The sequence below is a fragment of the Mus pahari genome, chromosome 19 (genome assembly GCF_900095145.1).
Source record: "Mus pahari chromosome 19, PAHARI_EIJ_v1.1, whole genome shotgun sequence".
Classification (NCBI taxonomy): Eukaryota; Metazoa; Chordata; class Mammalia; order Rodentia; family Muridae; genus Mus; species Mus pahari.
The window spans coordinates 9,252,865-9,266,839 of record NC_034608.1 but is presented as its reverse complement, the minus strand read 5'-3'; the positions used below and the strand labels follow the sequence as shown (position 1 = coordinate 9,266,839).

General features: G+C 43.4%; 1 protein-coding gene across 1 annotated transcript; it reads left to right on the top strand.

Moving 5' to 3' along the window:
• Window positions 1–4,201: 4,201 nt before the first annotated feature.
• On the top strand, window positions 4,202–13,357 carry LOC110336505 (zinc finger protein 551). Its single transcript, XM_021219099.2, has 3 exons — window positions 4,202–4,469; window positions 8,171–8,294; window positions 9,639–13,357. The coding sequence occupies exons 1-3, from the start codon at window positions 4,308–4,310 to the stop codon at window positions 11,465–11,467; spliced, it is 2,115 nt and encodes a 704-aa protein (XP_021074758.2). The 5' UTR covers window positions 4,202–4,307; the 3' UTR covers window positions 11,468–13,357.
• The last annotated feature ends 618 nt before the right edge of the window (window positions 13,358–13,975 follow it).

The following is a 13,975-nucleotide window of genomic DNA, read 5'->3' as shown; positions in this document are numbered from 1 at the left end:
GTGGTTAGCATGTAGAAGGCAGATCAAACTGTTCTTATCTCTTTGTACAAAGCTCAAGTCTAAGTGAATCAAGGAACTCCACATAAAACCAGGGACAATGAAATCGAGGAGAAAGTGGGGGAAAACCTTGAAGATATGGGCACAGGGGAAAATTCCTGAACAGAACACTAATAGCTTGTGCTGGAAGATCAAGAGCCAAGAAATGGGACCTCATAAAATTGCAAAGCTCCTGTAAGGCAAAGGATACTGTCAATAAGACAAAAATACGACCAACCGATTGGGAAAAGATCTTTACCAACCCTAAATCTGATAGAGGACTAATATCCAATATATAAACAAAGAGCTCAAGAAGTTAGACTCCAGAGAACCTAATAACTCTATTAAAAATGGGGTAGAGAGCTAAACAAAGAATTCTCAACTGAGAATACCGAATGGCTGAGAAGCACCTAAAAGATGTTCAACATCCGAAGTCATCAAGGAAATGTAAATAAAAACAACCCTAGATTCCACCTCACACCAGTCAGAATGGCTAAGATCAAAAATTCATGTGACAGCAGATGCTGGCAAGGATGTGGAGAAAGAGGAACACTCCTCCATTGTTGGTGGGATTGCATGCTGTTACAACCCCTCTGGAAATCAGTCTGGTGGTTCCTCAGAAAATTGGACACAGTACTACCAGAAGATGCAGCAATACCTCCCCTGGGCATATACCCAGAAGATGTTCCAACTGGTAGTAAGGACACATGCTCCACTATGTCAATAGAAGCCTTATTTATAATAGCCAGAAGCTGGAAAGTACCCAGATGTCCCTCAACAGAGGAATGGATAAAGAAAATGTGGTCCATTTACACAATGGAGTACTACTCCGCAAAGAAAAACAATGAATTCTTAGACAAATGGATGGATCTGGAGGATATCATCCTGAGTGAGGTAACTCAATTACCAAAGAACACACATGATATGCACTCACTGATAAATGGCTATTTGTCCAGAAACTTAGAATACCCAAGATACAACTTGCAAAACACATGAAATTCATGAAGAAGGAAGACTAAAGTGTGCATATTTCGTTCCTTCTTAGAATGGGGAACAAAATACCCATGGATAGAGTTACAGAGACAATGTTTGGAGCTGAGACAGAAGGAATGACTATGCAGAGACTGCCCCACCTGGGGCTCCATCCCAGAAACAACTACCAAACCGAGACACTATTGGATATGCCAGCAAGATTTTGCTGAAAGGACCCTGATATAATTGTCTCTTGTGAGGCTATGCCAGTGCCTGGCAAATAAAGAAGTGGATGCTCACATTCATCTATTGGATGGAACACATGGTCCCCAGTGAAGGAGTTAGAGAAAGTACCCAAGGAGCTAAAGGGGTCTGAAACCCTATAGGTGGAACAACAATATGAACTAACTAGCACCCCTAGAGCTCGTGTCTCTAGCTGCATATGTAGCAGAAGATGGCCTAATAGGCCATCATTGGGAAGAGAGGCCCCTTGGTCTTGTGAAGATCATATGCCCCAGTACAGGAGTGGGTGGGTCCGGGAGCAGGGCAGGGGGGAAGGTACAGGGGCTTTGGGGTAGCATTTGAAATGAAGAAAATATCTAATAAAAATGCAGAAAAGAAAAAAATTATGTACAAATAATGTATTTTGGAGCATGTATGCATTTATTATCTATGTGCCCTTGACTGTGGATGTGACATGTGTCTGTGTATGTCTCTGTGTGTCTGTGTGTCTGTCTGTCTCTTTGTGTGTGTGTTTCTTTGTGTGTGTATGTATGTATGTATGTATTTTTGTGCGTGTTTGTGTGTGTTTCAGGTTCATACTTTGGTTGTCCCTCAATGTTGAATCATATTCTGGAATGGATAACAAGATCTCAGTTCTTAGTTGAGGGGAATGGAAATGTGAGTGAAACTTAGCAAAAGGCCTTTTTCAGTGGTGGAAGGGGTGGAATGTCTGTTTTGTTATATCTGAGTCTATCTTTCATATGATTGTTGAGAAATAGTTCTTTAAATGAACATGCCTTTCTGTGTGAACAAACAGACTTTAGGTCTTATAGATGCTTCTGCTGTACTCAAAATGTCCTGGAAGTTTGGGTTCCAAAAATTTGAACCAAACTCTCAGAGGACTAAAGTCTCAGGTATCTTAAAAACTTTTTTCCCTTAACGTTTTGAAAGGGTGTTTGCCTGCATGTGTGTGTGTGTACCATGTCTTTTCAGGTTCCTGAGAAGACCAGAAAGTGTTAAGTTCCCTGGAACTTCAGTTACAGATGGTTGTGAACAGCCATTGGGTGCTAAAAACTGAATCCAGCCCTCTACAAGAACAACGAATGTCCTTTGTCTTCAGGCCCAAAGACCAATATTTTAAATAATTATTACATTGTATTTTTTTACAAAACAGGAATTAAATCGTATAAGTATAGACTGATGAGTCATTTCATCAGGAATATAAACTAGGCCACATCTGGTGATGAATTCCATTTTTTTTTTAAATTAATCTAATGGGTATGGCTATTTTGCCTATATGTGTATCAGTGAATTGTTTGTAATGCTGGTCCCTGCAGAGGTCAGAAGAGGGAATCAGATCCTCTGGAACTGAAGTTACAGAAAGTTGTGAGCTACCATATAGCTACTTGGAATTGAACCTGATTATTCTGCAAGAGCAGTCAGTGCTCTTAACTGATGACCCATCTATCTAGCTTAAATTCCAGATATTGGGCCTCAAACCTGGAACAAATAGCTAACTGAGCTGCCTATTTAACATAATCAAAGTGAACTTGGCCACCCTGTTCTCCTTTAGTACCTACCTATTGCAGGGTATGACTTTCCAGTTCAGGAGGTGGGCTGCCCTCCCTCCAGCTGCCTTTTACTACATAATCCAGCCATTTTGGTTACTTGACCTGTTTTTCTACCCTTGTCTCTCCTATCTCTCCTCTCCCCTACCCTCTCTCATAGCACAGCCTAGCTCAGGGTCATGTTCACTCTGGACTCTCTGTGTCTTGCTATGTTCTTCTCATATCTACAACTAACCTCCTCCACCATATCTAGGAGAAGGCGTGTCCATTTTTAAATTTTTTAAATTTTCCTTCAGCAGTTTCTTGACATATATATATATATATATATATATATATATATATATATATGTATGTATATATATTTGGGGCAAATGGAAGACATAGTGAGTTTATACATTTTTAAGGCAACTGCTTCTTTGGATGCTGAACAAGAAATATTAAATGAAAAATATAAAATTGGATCTGTGCCTTGGGCACAATCACTAGAAAACAGGTAGGAAAGCAACTGTCTGTGGGAACAAGAGGCAAAGATGTCCCTTTAGCTTCTGCTCTGGGGTAGTCAAAACATTCTTCCTTATCTTCCATACAATATACCCAGTTAACATTGTGTTTGTCTTATTATTAACTGAACATACAGAGAGTTACAAATTTTGTTACCAATGCCTTTGACTGAAAGCATTTGAAGAGCAATAAAAATGCATATTATAGCCTAGCCAACAGTTTTTGCACACATATGTGTATGTGTACAAGTACGGATACAGGCACGGGTACAGGTATGTGCGTATGATGTACACACACACACACACACACACACACACACACACACACACACATAGCGTTTGTGTGTGAGCACTGGTGAGGGCTTCTTAAAGGCACATGGGTGACCCATAAATATCTGAAACACCATAAAGTCTCATCCATCATGGATGGGAGGACCTCTTGAGAAGTGCATCATGGAGTCCCTGAGTGTATACATAAATATACAGATACAGATACACAGGCACATACATAGCACCTAAACTACTATATGGAATATGTTCATTTGAGTTTGTTTCTTTGTAGCCTCTTGATGCACAAAGCACTTCATGGTGTCTGAAATAAGATACCATCACAGTGGTTATCAGCCTTACAACCGATTCCAGGAATACTGGAACAGCTTTATTTAAGTATCTTTCCCTCGCCAGAAAGCTGTAGTCACAAACTCACATCAGCATGCCTGTTTTCTTTTAAACTAAGTTCACAGGGGTCAGGCTTGGGGGCAGGGTACCTGCCTGGGGAGCGATGGAAACTACATTTCCCGGGATGCAATACGCGAGACGATGGGGGTGGAGTTGAGCCCGTGGAAATTCGGCATTTATTTGTATTATTATTTTTTGGGTGTGTGTTTGTGTACGCGCGCGCGGTTCGTGCCTGGAGCTAGACTTCCAGCGTGGTCTTCTTGGTGGTCGTTTAGGCGTTTCTGGGGTTTGTTTACCTAACTGGAAGCTCGGGGCGAGGTGGGCAGTTCTGATGGCAGAGCGCAAAGTGCCGCTCTGCGGTACAGAGGCCCTGCTGAGGCCCAGCGACTCCGCCCACATGCCCCGAGCCAGGCCTAGGGAAGAGACCTCGGAGACCTGGTCCTTGCTTCCACAGAATACAGTGGCTGTGGCCAAGCACAGGAACCTGGCCCAGGTAAGTGCTGAGTCCTGCGCTGTCACCCGAGTTCTAGAGCCCCGGGAGAGGCCCCATCATGACCCTGAAGTGCCTAGTTGGTGCTCCTGGCAGGAGAACATCTGTGGGCAGGGGTTTGTGAGTGCTGCAGAGGGATGACTCCTGGAAGGGCTGCTAGGCAGGGAAGATTCTGAGTCCTAGCATCCAAGTGTTTGTAGAAGCAGTTGTGAGGTCGATTTGCACCTGAGGAATTTGATTTTAATTCTTCAGACACCGGGAGCCAGTGGGAATTGTGAACAGAGATCCTATTCGGAAATAGGATTCTATATTTTCCTGGAGTTACTCAGAGGAAGGACAAACAGGAGGAGACATGAGGGGCAGGAGAGAGTTGTGCCACAGGTGTGACAGCTCTCAGGTGAGATTCAGAATTGTGGACCACTGCATAGACAGATTTGTAGTCATCCCAGGCCTTCTATCCCCATGGTGATCAGGGTCACAGTGTGACTGAAGCCTGTGAAGATGCCTATGGCTGCTAGATTCTAACAGCCTTTTTTCAGGTTCCCAGTTAGGGAGCTTGGCCTGGTAAGTGGATCCTGCCATTACCCTCATGCTACCAACACTTTTTAGGTTAGTGGTGTCTTTGGTCTATTATCTCAGTGTGTCCTAGTAGCCTGGCGCCTTGCAGTCTTGAACAGGTTAGGTACATAACCCAGAGATGTGGCTGTGGGTTGTATGAAATTCTTGGCAAGTGTGAACAGAAGTGTAGAAGGTTGCTTGTCCCACAGTGTGTGCCAGTATGTGCCTCTGCCTGAAGGGGGAGACTGAATTACTTAGGCATGTGCAGAAAGATCTTCCTCCTTAGAATAAGGTGAAGGTGTCAGACCCAGAATATTTCTCTGTAAAGCAGAATGTATACTTTATATGTGGAAATGACAATGGGGAATTTGGGTGTGGAGAAGGCTGGTAAGCCAATGTATTCTCAGGCTCCTTGTTGCTGGCTGCAGCATGGGAAACCGACTATGAAAGAAGGAAATGGTGTTGTGTTGACAGTAATCCTGTGGAGACATGGACAAACATCTAGGAGTCCCAGATAGGGAACTGAGGACAGATCAAAGTACAACTTGGTAAGCCAGTGAGCTTTATTGGGGTTACTTACAGGAGTCTGGGTGAGGGGTCACTAGATAGCCGTGTCAACCAAAACCCACCCCAGCATGGATCGATGACTCTAGAAAACTGGAACCCTGGAGCACACACACGGTATAACTTGCAGGTAGTGTGATAGGTTTTAGTGTCTTTTCTAGGCACTGATCTGACCTGATCACTTCGGCTATCTGCTGTTTATATTGGGCTGAAAGGGGTCTAGTGCATCACAATGTAGCTCAAGCTAGCTTTGAGCTTGTGACGGTCTCCCAAGTACTGGCATGAGTCCTAATACCCGGCTTCCACTGGTCATTGTTGGTGGGTGTCTTAGTTAGGGTTTTATCACAGTGGAAAGACACCACGACTCTGGCAACTCTTAGAAAGGAAACATTTAATTGAGGTCGGCTTATAGTTTTAGAGGTTAGTTTGTTAATAGAAATATTTAATCTCAATCAGTGGTTTTGCCCCTCCTTTGATCATTTGGTTCCTGGATAAAAGACACCCAACTTTTATTATTATAATAAGCCTTAATCAGCACTAGAGCTGGGCAGATATCTACCCTCTATGCTATTAGAATCTATTCTCCATCAATAACCCCAAGGTATAATTTGTCATGTTCCATCTGGGCAGCTCTTAACTCTAATTTGCTAGCCCTCATGGCTATGCTTCCATGATTCATCTACCCCATGGTGGCTTCCTCTTCTCTTCACCTTCTATCTCTTTGTGCTCTTGCTCAGACCTCAAGCCTGAGAACCCCAAACCTGGCCTTTGTCTCTTCTGCCCAGCTATTGGCTGTCAGTATCTTATTTAAACAAGGACCAAGGTCATGCTGTACACATGTGTGGATTCTCTGTGGGCAACCAGGCTTTTGGGGGGGGTCAGTGTTTAGCATTACAATACATAGTAAATGACCAAACCTCAATATTAATTTATTATTGTCCTGATGCGAAGCATGGCAGTGTGCATGCAGACATTGTGTTGGAGGAGCAAAGAGGTCTACATCTTGATCTGCAGGCAGCAAAAGGAGATTGTGTCACTGGACATAGCTTGAGCAACTGAGACCTCAAAGTCCACCCCCACGGTGATATATTTTCTCTAACAAGGTTACACCTACTCCATCAAGGCCACACCTCCTAATAGTGCCATTCCCTCTGGGCCAAGTATTCAAACACATGAGTCTATGGGGGCCAAGCCTATTCTAAACACCACAGTGAGTGAGGTTGAGCCAAAGAATAGCATCAGGTAGGATACCATCGTAACAGGGTTGGGGCTGCGTTGTAGTGGGGTCTGTGAGAGATTGGGGAATTCTTCAAGGACTCTCTGGATCCTATGTATTAAGTAACCAATGGGTAGGCCAAGGAGCTGTTTTCAATGTGTAGCTATGGTTGTATGTGAGCAAGTACAGAGAGGTGTGTGGAACAAAAAGGTCTATGTTTTTGAGGTGGAAGTGCAAATTGATGATCTCAAGGTCTTGACATAGTAATGAAAGTCGCAAATCCTTGTTTGGTTGTATATGGGATGAGGGATGGGCAGGACGACTGGGCAGTTCTATGGTAGTAAAGCATGTAGCTCTACATGCCAGGGCCAAAATTAGATGTTGCCTATCATCCTTCTATGCATCAGTACTGTGCATGAGTAGTCAGTGAGACTGAGAGCCTGGAGTAAGTATTATTCAGGCCTGTATTTCCTCATGGACAGATAAGATTAGTTGGGAGATGTGCATTACATTGGAGTCTTCAGAAGGAAATGGATCATAAACTTCTTTTTTTCCTATCATCCAGGGCCATGTAATCCTGAGGGTGTAGCTGTGGGAATGAAATCATACAAGGAAAGTACGACTCAGAGTGCTGTGTTTGGGACTAGTGAGATGGTTCAGTGGGCAAAGTGCTTTCTGTTCATGGATGAGGACCTGAGCATCCATATAAAGCATGGGCCCTGTGGACCATATCTGTAACCTCAGCACTGGGTTTGAGGGTGGGGAGCAGAGACAGGAAGATCCCTGGAGTTCACTGGCTAGCCAGTCTGGTTAAACTGGCAAGTTCCAGTTTTATTGGGAAGGCGTATCTCACGAAATACAGTAGCAAACATTTGAACATGACATCCAACATTGACCTTTTGAATGCACAAATGTGCAGAGGTAGGATGACCTAATTGCCCCAGGAGTAGTAAGGAGTCTTAGGATAAAGAGGTAAGCCCATGTTCCTTGGGTCTGGAAGAGTTTTTAGGGTCTTCAGAGCTATTGTCTGATAAGACAAAATTTATGTTAGCCTATCTTCTCTCTAACCATTTTTCTCCCTAACCAGTTTCTGTGACAGCCACAGCATTGACAAGAGGGTGTAGTAGCCTTCATCCTAGGCCTTCAGGTTAGATTTTATCTTTCTGTTTATCTCCCTGTGTTTCCACGGAAGGGTACAATATCAGCGGGCAGAGAGTGGGCAATCAGTGGATGAGCGTCTCCTCTGATATGACATGGAAAATATAGAGAGCAAGAGATGTATATTGGGGCAACAAAATGGGAGTGCTTTGAGTTGGAGTCCCGAAAGAGAAACTGATTATAAGCTAAATTGTTTCCATTATGATAGGATATGTCCTTTGAGGATGTGGCCATTCACTTCTCCCAGGAAGAGTGGGTGCTCCTTGATAAGGCCCAGAGGCTCCTGTACTGCAGTGTGATGCTGGAAAACTTGGCACTTGTGGCATCTCTGGGTAAGGTCCTTGCATGGCTCCCAGTGTCTGGAGTGGTGTCTACCTTATTTTTACCCAAGAGTGATTGCTATCTTAGGAGTCATAACAAGTCTCAAACTTTCTCTACCATGTCCTATGCCTTGCTTTCTGCCTAGTTCCTGTAGTTGTCTTTCTTTCTTCCCTTTTTTCCCCCCTTTTCTTTTTTTTTTTTCCCCTTTTGGAGACAGTGTCTCTCTCTATAGCCCCGGATGTATTGGAACTCATTATGTAGACCAGGCTGGCCTTGAACTCACAGAGATCTGCTTTCTTCTGCCTCCCGACTGCTAGAATTAAAGGCATGTACCAGGCTTAGTTGTCATTTTTTTTTATGGCTGCCTTTGTGAGGCAGTGTTGTCATGCTTATTTTAAAATGAATCGTGAGCTATTCTTGAAGGAGTCTTAAGTGTTTGTTATGGTTTCTTTCCTATATACTATTTTATATTAAGTTGCTGTGAGTTAGTGTGGGTCACTCACATGTGGGCATTCTATTCCTCCCTATCTCTCTTTCTCTTTCTCTCTCTCAATATTTGCATTTCTCATGTCTCATGTGTTTGGGGATGCAGGAAATATCTTGATTGCCTCATAGAGTTGATAAATCAAGATTGTCTTAAAAGAGACTGGACCCAGTGGTAGGCACCTAGAGCAGGGCATGTTCACATCATATCTGGAGACAGCAGAGTGCCCACAGTGTTTTAGCAAAAGATTCAACCATATCTCATTTCTATCTTTACTCCATGTTCACAACTTTGGCGTCTTGTGATTGTAACTGCAACTTTTGGTTCTTGGCTACCTTGATGCTCTGTTGCATTCTTAGTTTTGACACAAGGTATTGTGAGGCACTTACATAGCTTTAATTAATCCTTGATCACTAGCTTCATTTGGGGACTTTTGCTCAGTGTAGACACATCCCCCAATAGACACATCCTGGTGAAGGCTGTTGGCTGAGGAATTGCTTGCAGACAGACCCTGCTTGTCTTTTTCTGCACCTTATTCCTATGTGTTTTGTCTGGTGTGATAAACCCTTTCTGTATTTGAAAGCAGCTCCCTCAGTATATCTGCAGCTCTTTTATTCTTAGAACATTCCAATGCTTTAATTGCCTCTTTTCCATTAATTTTTTTTTCCTGTGGTAATCCCTTGTCTATGTAGCACAGGCCAATCTCAGACTTATAAGCCTTTTTGCCTCATATTCCCAAGTGTTTAGAGCAAGGTATAATCTAAGTCCAGCTGTGTTGTTGCTTTTTGTGTCTAGCTTACCTTTGTGATGTGCTTTTTTCCTCTCCAGCATTATTTCATTAGCATCTCAACATGTATTCTTCTGATTTCAGGTTCCTGTACTGGAATGGGGGGTGAAGATGTAACTTGTGAGCCTGCAGAAGGGGTGGTGTGTAACACAAGTCCATCTCCTCAGGAGGCTCATCTCCTTGAGGTACCTGGCCCAGCTTTGGAAGAGGTTTTGCACCAGAATGAGTTCCTGAGCACACACCCTGTGCAGACATTGGATTTGAGCAGAACAGGTTCCAGTTTGAATGAAGACAATAACCGGCATTGGAAGAGTTACAGTGGTGAAAAGTCCTGTGAAGGGGATCCTCACAGGGCTAAAGCTATGTCAAGTTGCAGATCCCATGGGTTGACTAAGCCATTCATCTGTGGGAAGAATGGTGAGGAAGTCCTCTCCTCCATAGGCTGTGTTCAGCAGCAGGGTGCTTGTCATAGTGAACAGCCCTTCATAGGCTGTCTTCAACAGCAGGCCACTTGTATTAGTGAACAGCCTTATAGCAGTGGCAAATGCGGGGAAGCACTTTTGAATGGAGAGAAACATTGTAAGGACGGTGAGTGGCAAAAAGGTTCAAGCTGCAAACGCGCACTTGTTCAGTGTCCAAGTGCCTCCTCTGAGAAAAGGCCATTTGAGTGTAGCAAGTATGAGAAAGCCTTCTCCTGCAATTACAAACATGCTCAGCATCAGGACAGTCACTCGGGACAAAGGACATATGAGCATAGTCAACATAAGAAGCCCTTTGGCAAAAAGTGCCGCCTCAACACACAAGACAGAATTCGTCCTCAAGAAAGGCCCTATAAATGTACTGAATGTGGAAAAGCCTTTATCTATAAATCTGAACTCGTTTATCATCAGAGACATCACAGTGCTAGAGTACATTATGAGTGTGTGGAATGTAGAAAATCCTTTACATACAAATCCAACCTCACGGAACACCAGAGAATCCACACTGGAGAAAGGCCTTATCAGTGTGAACAATGTGGAAAATCCTTCAGACAAAACTCTAGCCTCTTTAGACACCACAGAATTCATACTGGAGAAAGGCCATACGAGTGCTACGAATGTGGGAAATCCTTTAGACAGATCTTTAATCTCATCAGACACAGGCGAGTCCACACGGGAGAAATGCCTCACCAGTGTGCTGATTGTGGAAAAGCCTTTAGCTGCAAAGCCGAACTCACTCAACACGAGCGAATTCACAGTGGGGAAAAGCCTTATGAGTGTAGCGAGTGTGGAAAATACTTCAGGCAGTTCTCCAACCTCATTCGACACCGGAGAGTGCACACTGGTGACAGGCCTTACAAGTGCAGTGAATGTGAGAAATCTTTCAGTCGAAAATTCATTCTCATCCAGCACCAAAGAGTTCACACTGGAGAAAGGCCTTACAAATGTGGGGAATGTGGCACATCCTTCACCCGAAAATCTGACCTCATCCAGCACCAAAGAATTCACACTGGCACGAGACCTTATGAGTGTGAAGAGTGTGGGAAGTCATTCAGACAATGCTCTAGCCTCATCCAGCACCGGAGAGTTCATACTGGAGAGAAACCTTATGAGTGTATTGAATGTGGGAAAGCCTTTAGTCAGAGTGCTAGCCTCATTCAACACCAGAGACTGCACACTGGAGAAAGACCTTATGAATGTAGTGAATGCGGGAAGTCCTTTAGCCAGAGTGCTAGCCTGATTCAACACCAGAGAAGCCACAGTGGAGAAAAGCCTTATGAATGTAGCGAATGCAGCAAACCCTTCACCCATAAGTCTGACCTGATTCAGCACCAAAGGGTTCACACTGGAGAAAGACCTTATGAGTGCCATGACTGTGAGAAATCCTTTAGCCGTAGATCGAATCTTGTCCGACACCAGCGAGTTCACACCTAACAAGAGTCTTTATCATGTAAGAAATGTTCTGCTTACAGTGTTCTTTATCACATCTAGGTGAGAAGTACATAGGCAGAAAGTGCATAAAGATTTATGCCTGCCCGATTGGACGAAGGTGGGAAGTGTACAGCTTTGTGGGTTTTGCCTTTATATGCAGCTGACTAACATAATTTGTGGCCATTCTCTGGGAATTCCAGGTATGGACCTGGCCAGTGTCCATCATCCTGGCCAGTATTTAATAAAACTTCTTTCAAATTTGACTAAAAAATAAAGTGCTGTTTAATAAGTGTAGTAACACTGGAGGAGACTCAGCCCTTTTTCTGAGTTCAGAGATTATTCATCTGGGCTTCAGAAGTGGAGGTTATTTCAGATATGTGGGAATTTTTGAGGAGACTCATTCCAGTTTTTAGTATGCCTAGGGCCATGTCCTGATTTATGTCATTCGCAGTATCTGTGGTGAAAAAAAAAAAAAAAACAACAACCCTGTTACTCTAACACCTGGAAGATTATGAGTCTGATTATCCCTGCTAAGTGCTTAGAGATACAGACCTCTCTACTCTGCTCTGGCCTTAGCCTTGGAGACCCCTCCTTTCCTTTTTTTTGGGCAGCAATCTTATTTAGAAAGTGTGGTCTGAGTTGTGCTTTTAACTTCACTAGGAAAGATAACTTTGTTCAGGACAGGTTTTGCTCTTACTCTGTGCTCCTGATGGAACTCACCAACTTGTGAAATGCTTGCTGCACTTTGATCTAACTTTTGAAAACGAAGTTTGTTTATGCTCCTCTGATCTTGAAGGTTCTGTTCATTCTGTGGCATGACTTATCAGGTGAACTATGATGTCAGCATGAAGGGGTGGACCAACTCCTTAGATATCCCCACTTTCTGTTTTAGAAGGCATGATAGAGCTGCAGGAAGCAGCTGTGTGGAGTATTGGTTTAATTTTCATGGCTGCCCTTGCCCTTGCCCTCACAGGAAAGACTGGTGGCTTTGTGTTTCTGACTTACTGAAGGTACAATGATTTGGGGGAGGTAAGAAGTCTTCATGAAGAGAAGTGTTATGACAACCCCAGGTATTCCTGTGCCACCCGAACAATTCTATTCACTTTCCCAACAGGATGATGTCACATAATTCCTAGCCCTGTTGAAGGTAATCTCTTCTGCAGGCTCTGTACTGGAGCCATTTGATATGTGTTAAGTAGCGCATAGAGTAGTGACTGGGACAGGAACTGAGTTAATGGATATGAGAAAATAATCCTGTATTTCTTTATTGTGCATATATGTGGCTTGGTGCACCTAGACTGTGGTACATGTGTGGAGGTCAGAAGGCAGCTTTTGGAGTTGTTTCTATTTTACCATGTGGGCTCCAGAGACTGCATTCAGGTCATCAGGCTTTTGGCAAACACCTTTACCTACTGAGCCATCTCTCTGACCCTGGAACATGCTTCTATTAAAACTTCACCTATAGATGTTCCAGTGATTTTGTGTGAGTTGACAAATCCTTAAGATCTTTATAGCTATTTCCTATGGCTGTGAGTGTTTTTGTCAGAGAAAAGAGCGAGATGATTTTTGTAGATTCTTCTATTCCCCTGGATCTGCCATGGGCCAAAGCTGTACAGTTAGAAAAACAAGGGGAGGAAGATGATTCTGTGGGAAGGGGTATAATTCTGACTTGTGATTTGAGGGGCAGTAACTTTTATTACTTACCAAGATTGGCTGTCAGTAGAGCAAGGCTGTGACTCTCAGATTCTGAGAAGAAAGATGATGAAATCTATATCAGGTTGTGAATAATTTTTGAGAACAGCAGGGTATCTAGGTATACTGTTTTGGGCTACTTTTTTTTTGATTTTTATTATTTTCTTTATTTACATTTCAAGTGCTATCCCAAAAGTTCCCTATACTCCACCCCCACCCTGCTCCCCTACCCACCCACTCCCACTACTTGGCCCTGGCCTTCCCCTGTGAGTTTACAAGACCAAGGGGCCTCTCTTTTGGGCTACTTTTTAATGGCATTGTTTATGTATCATCTGGATGATTTATACTTAAAGGGCATAGCATGGCCCTGTGGTACATACCTGGAGTTCCAATTTCTAGAAAAGTTAAGGAAGGAGGAATCCATGAGCCCAGGAGTTTGTGGCTCAGTGTGGGCAACATAGCATGACTTTATCTCAAAAAACAAAACCTCAATTTTATAAAGTCTTGGAATCATTACAGTTATGGAAATGAATTTACCTGTCACCTGTCTATTTACAACATGCCCCTTTATTTACATTTCCTACCTCTCCTGGAAACCAGTCATTTTGTTTTTAATTTAAACTTTATTTTTTAGGCGTATGGATGTTTTCTCTGCATGTATGTATTTGTGCCTAGTGCCTGGGGAGGCCAGAAGAGGGAGTAGGATCTCCTGGGACTGGAGTTACAGATAGTTGTGGGCAACCATGTAGGTACTGGGAACTGAACCCAGGTTTCCTGGAGGAACATCTAGTGGTCCTAACTGTTGAGCCACCTCTTCAG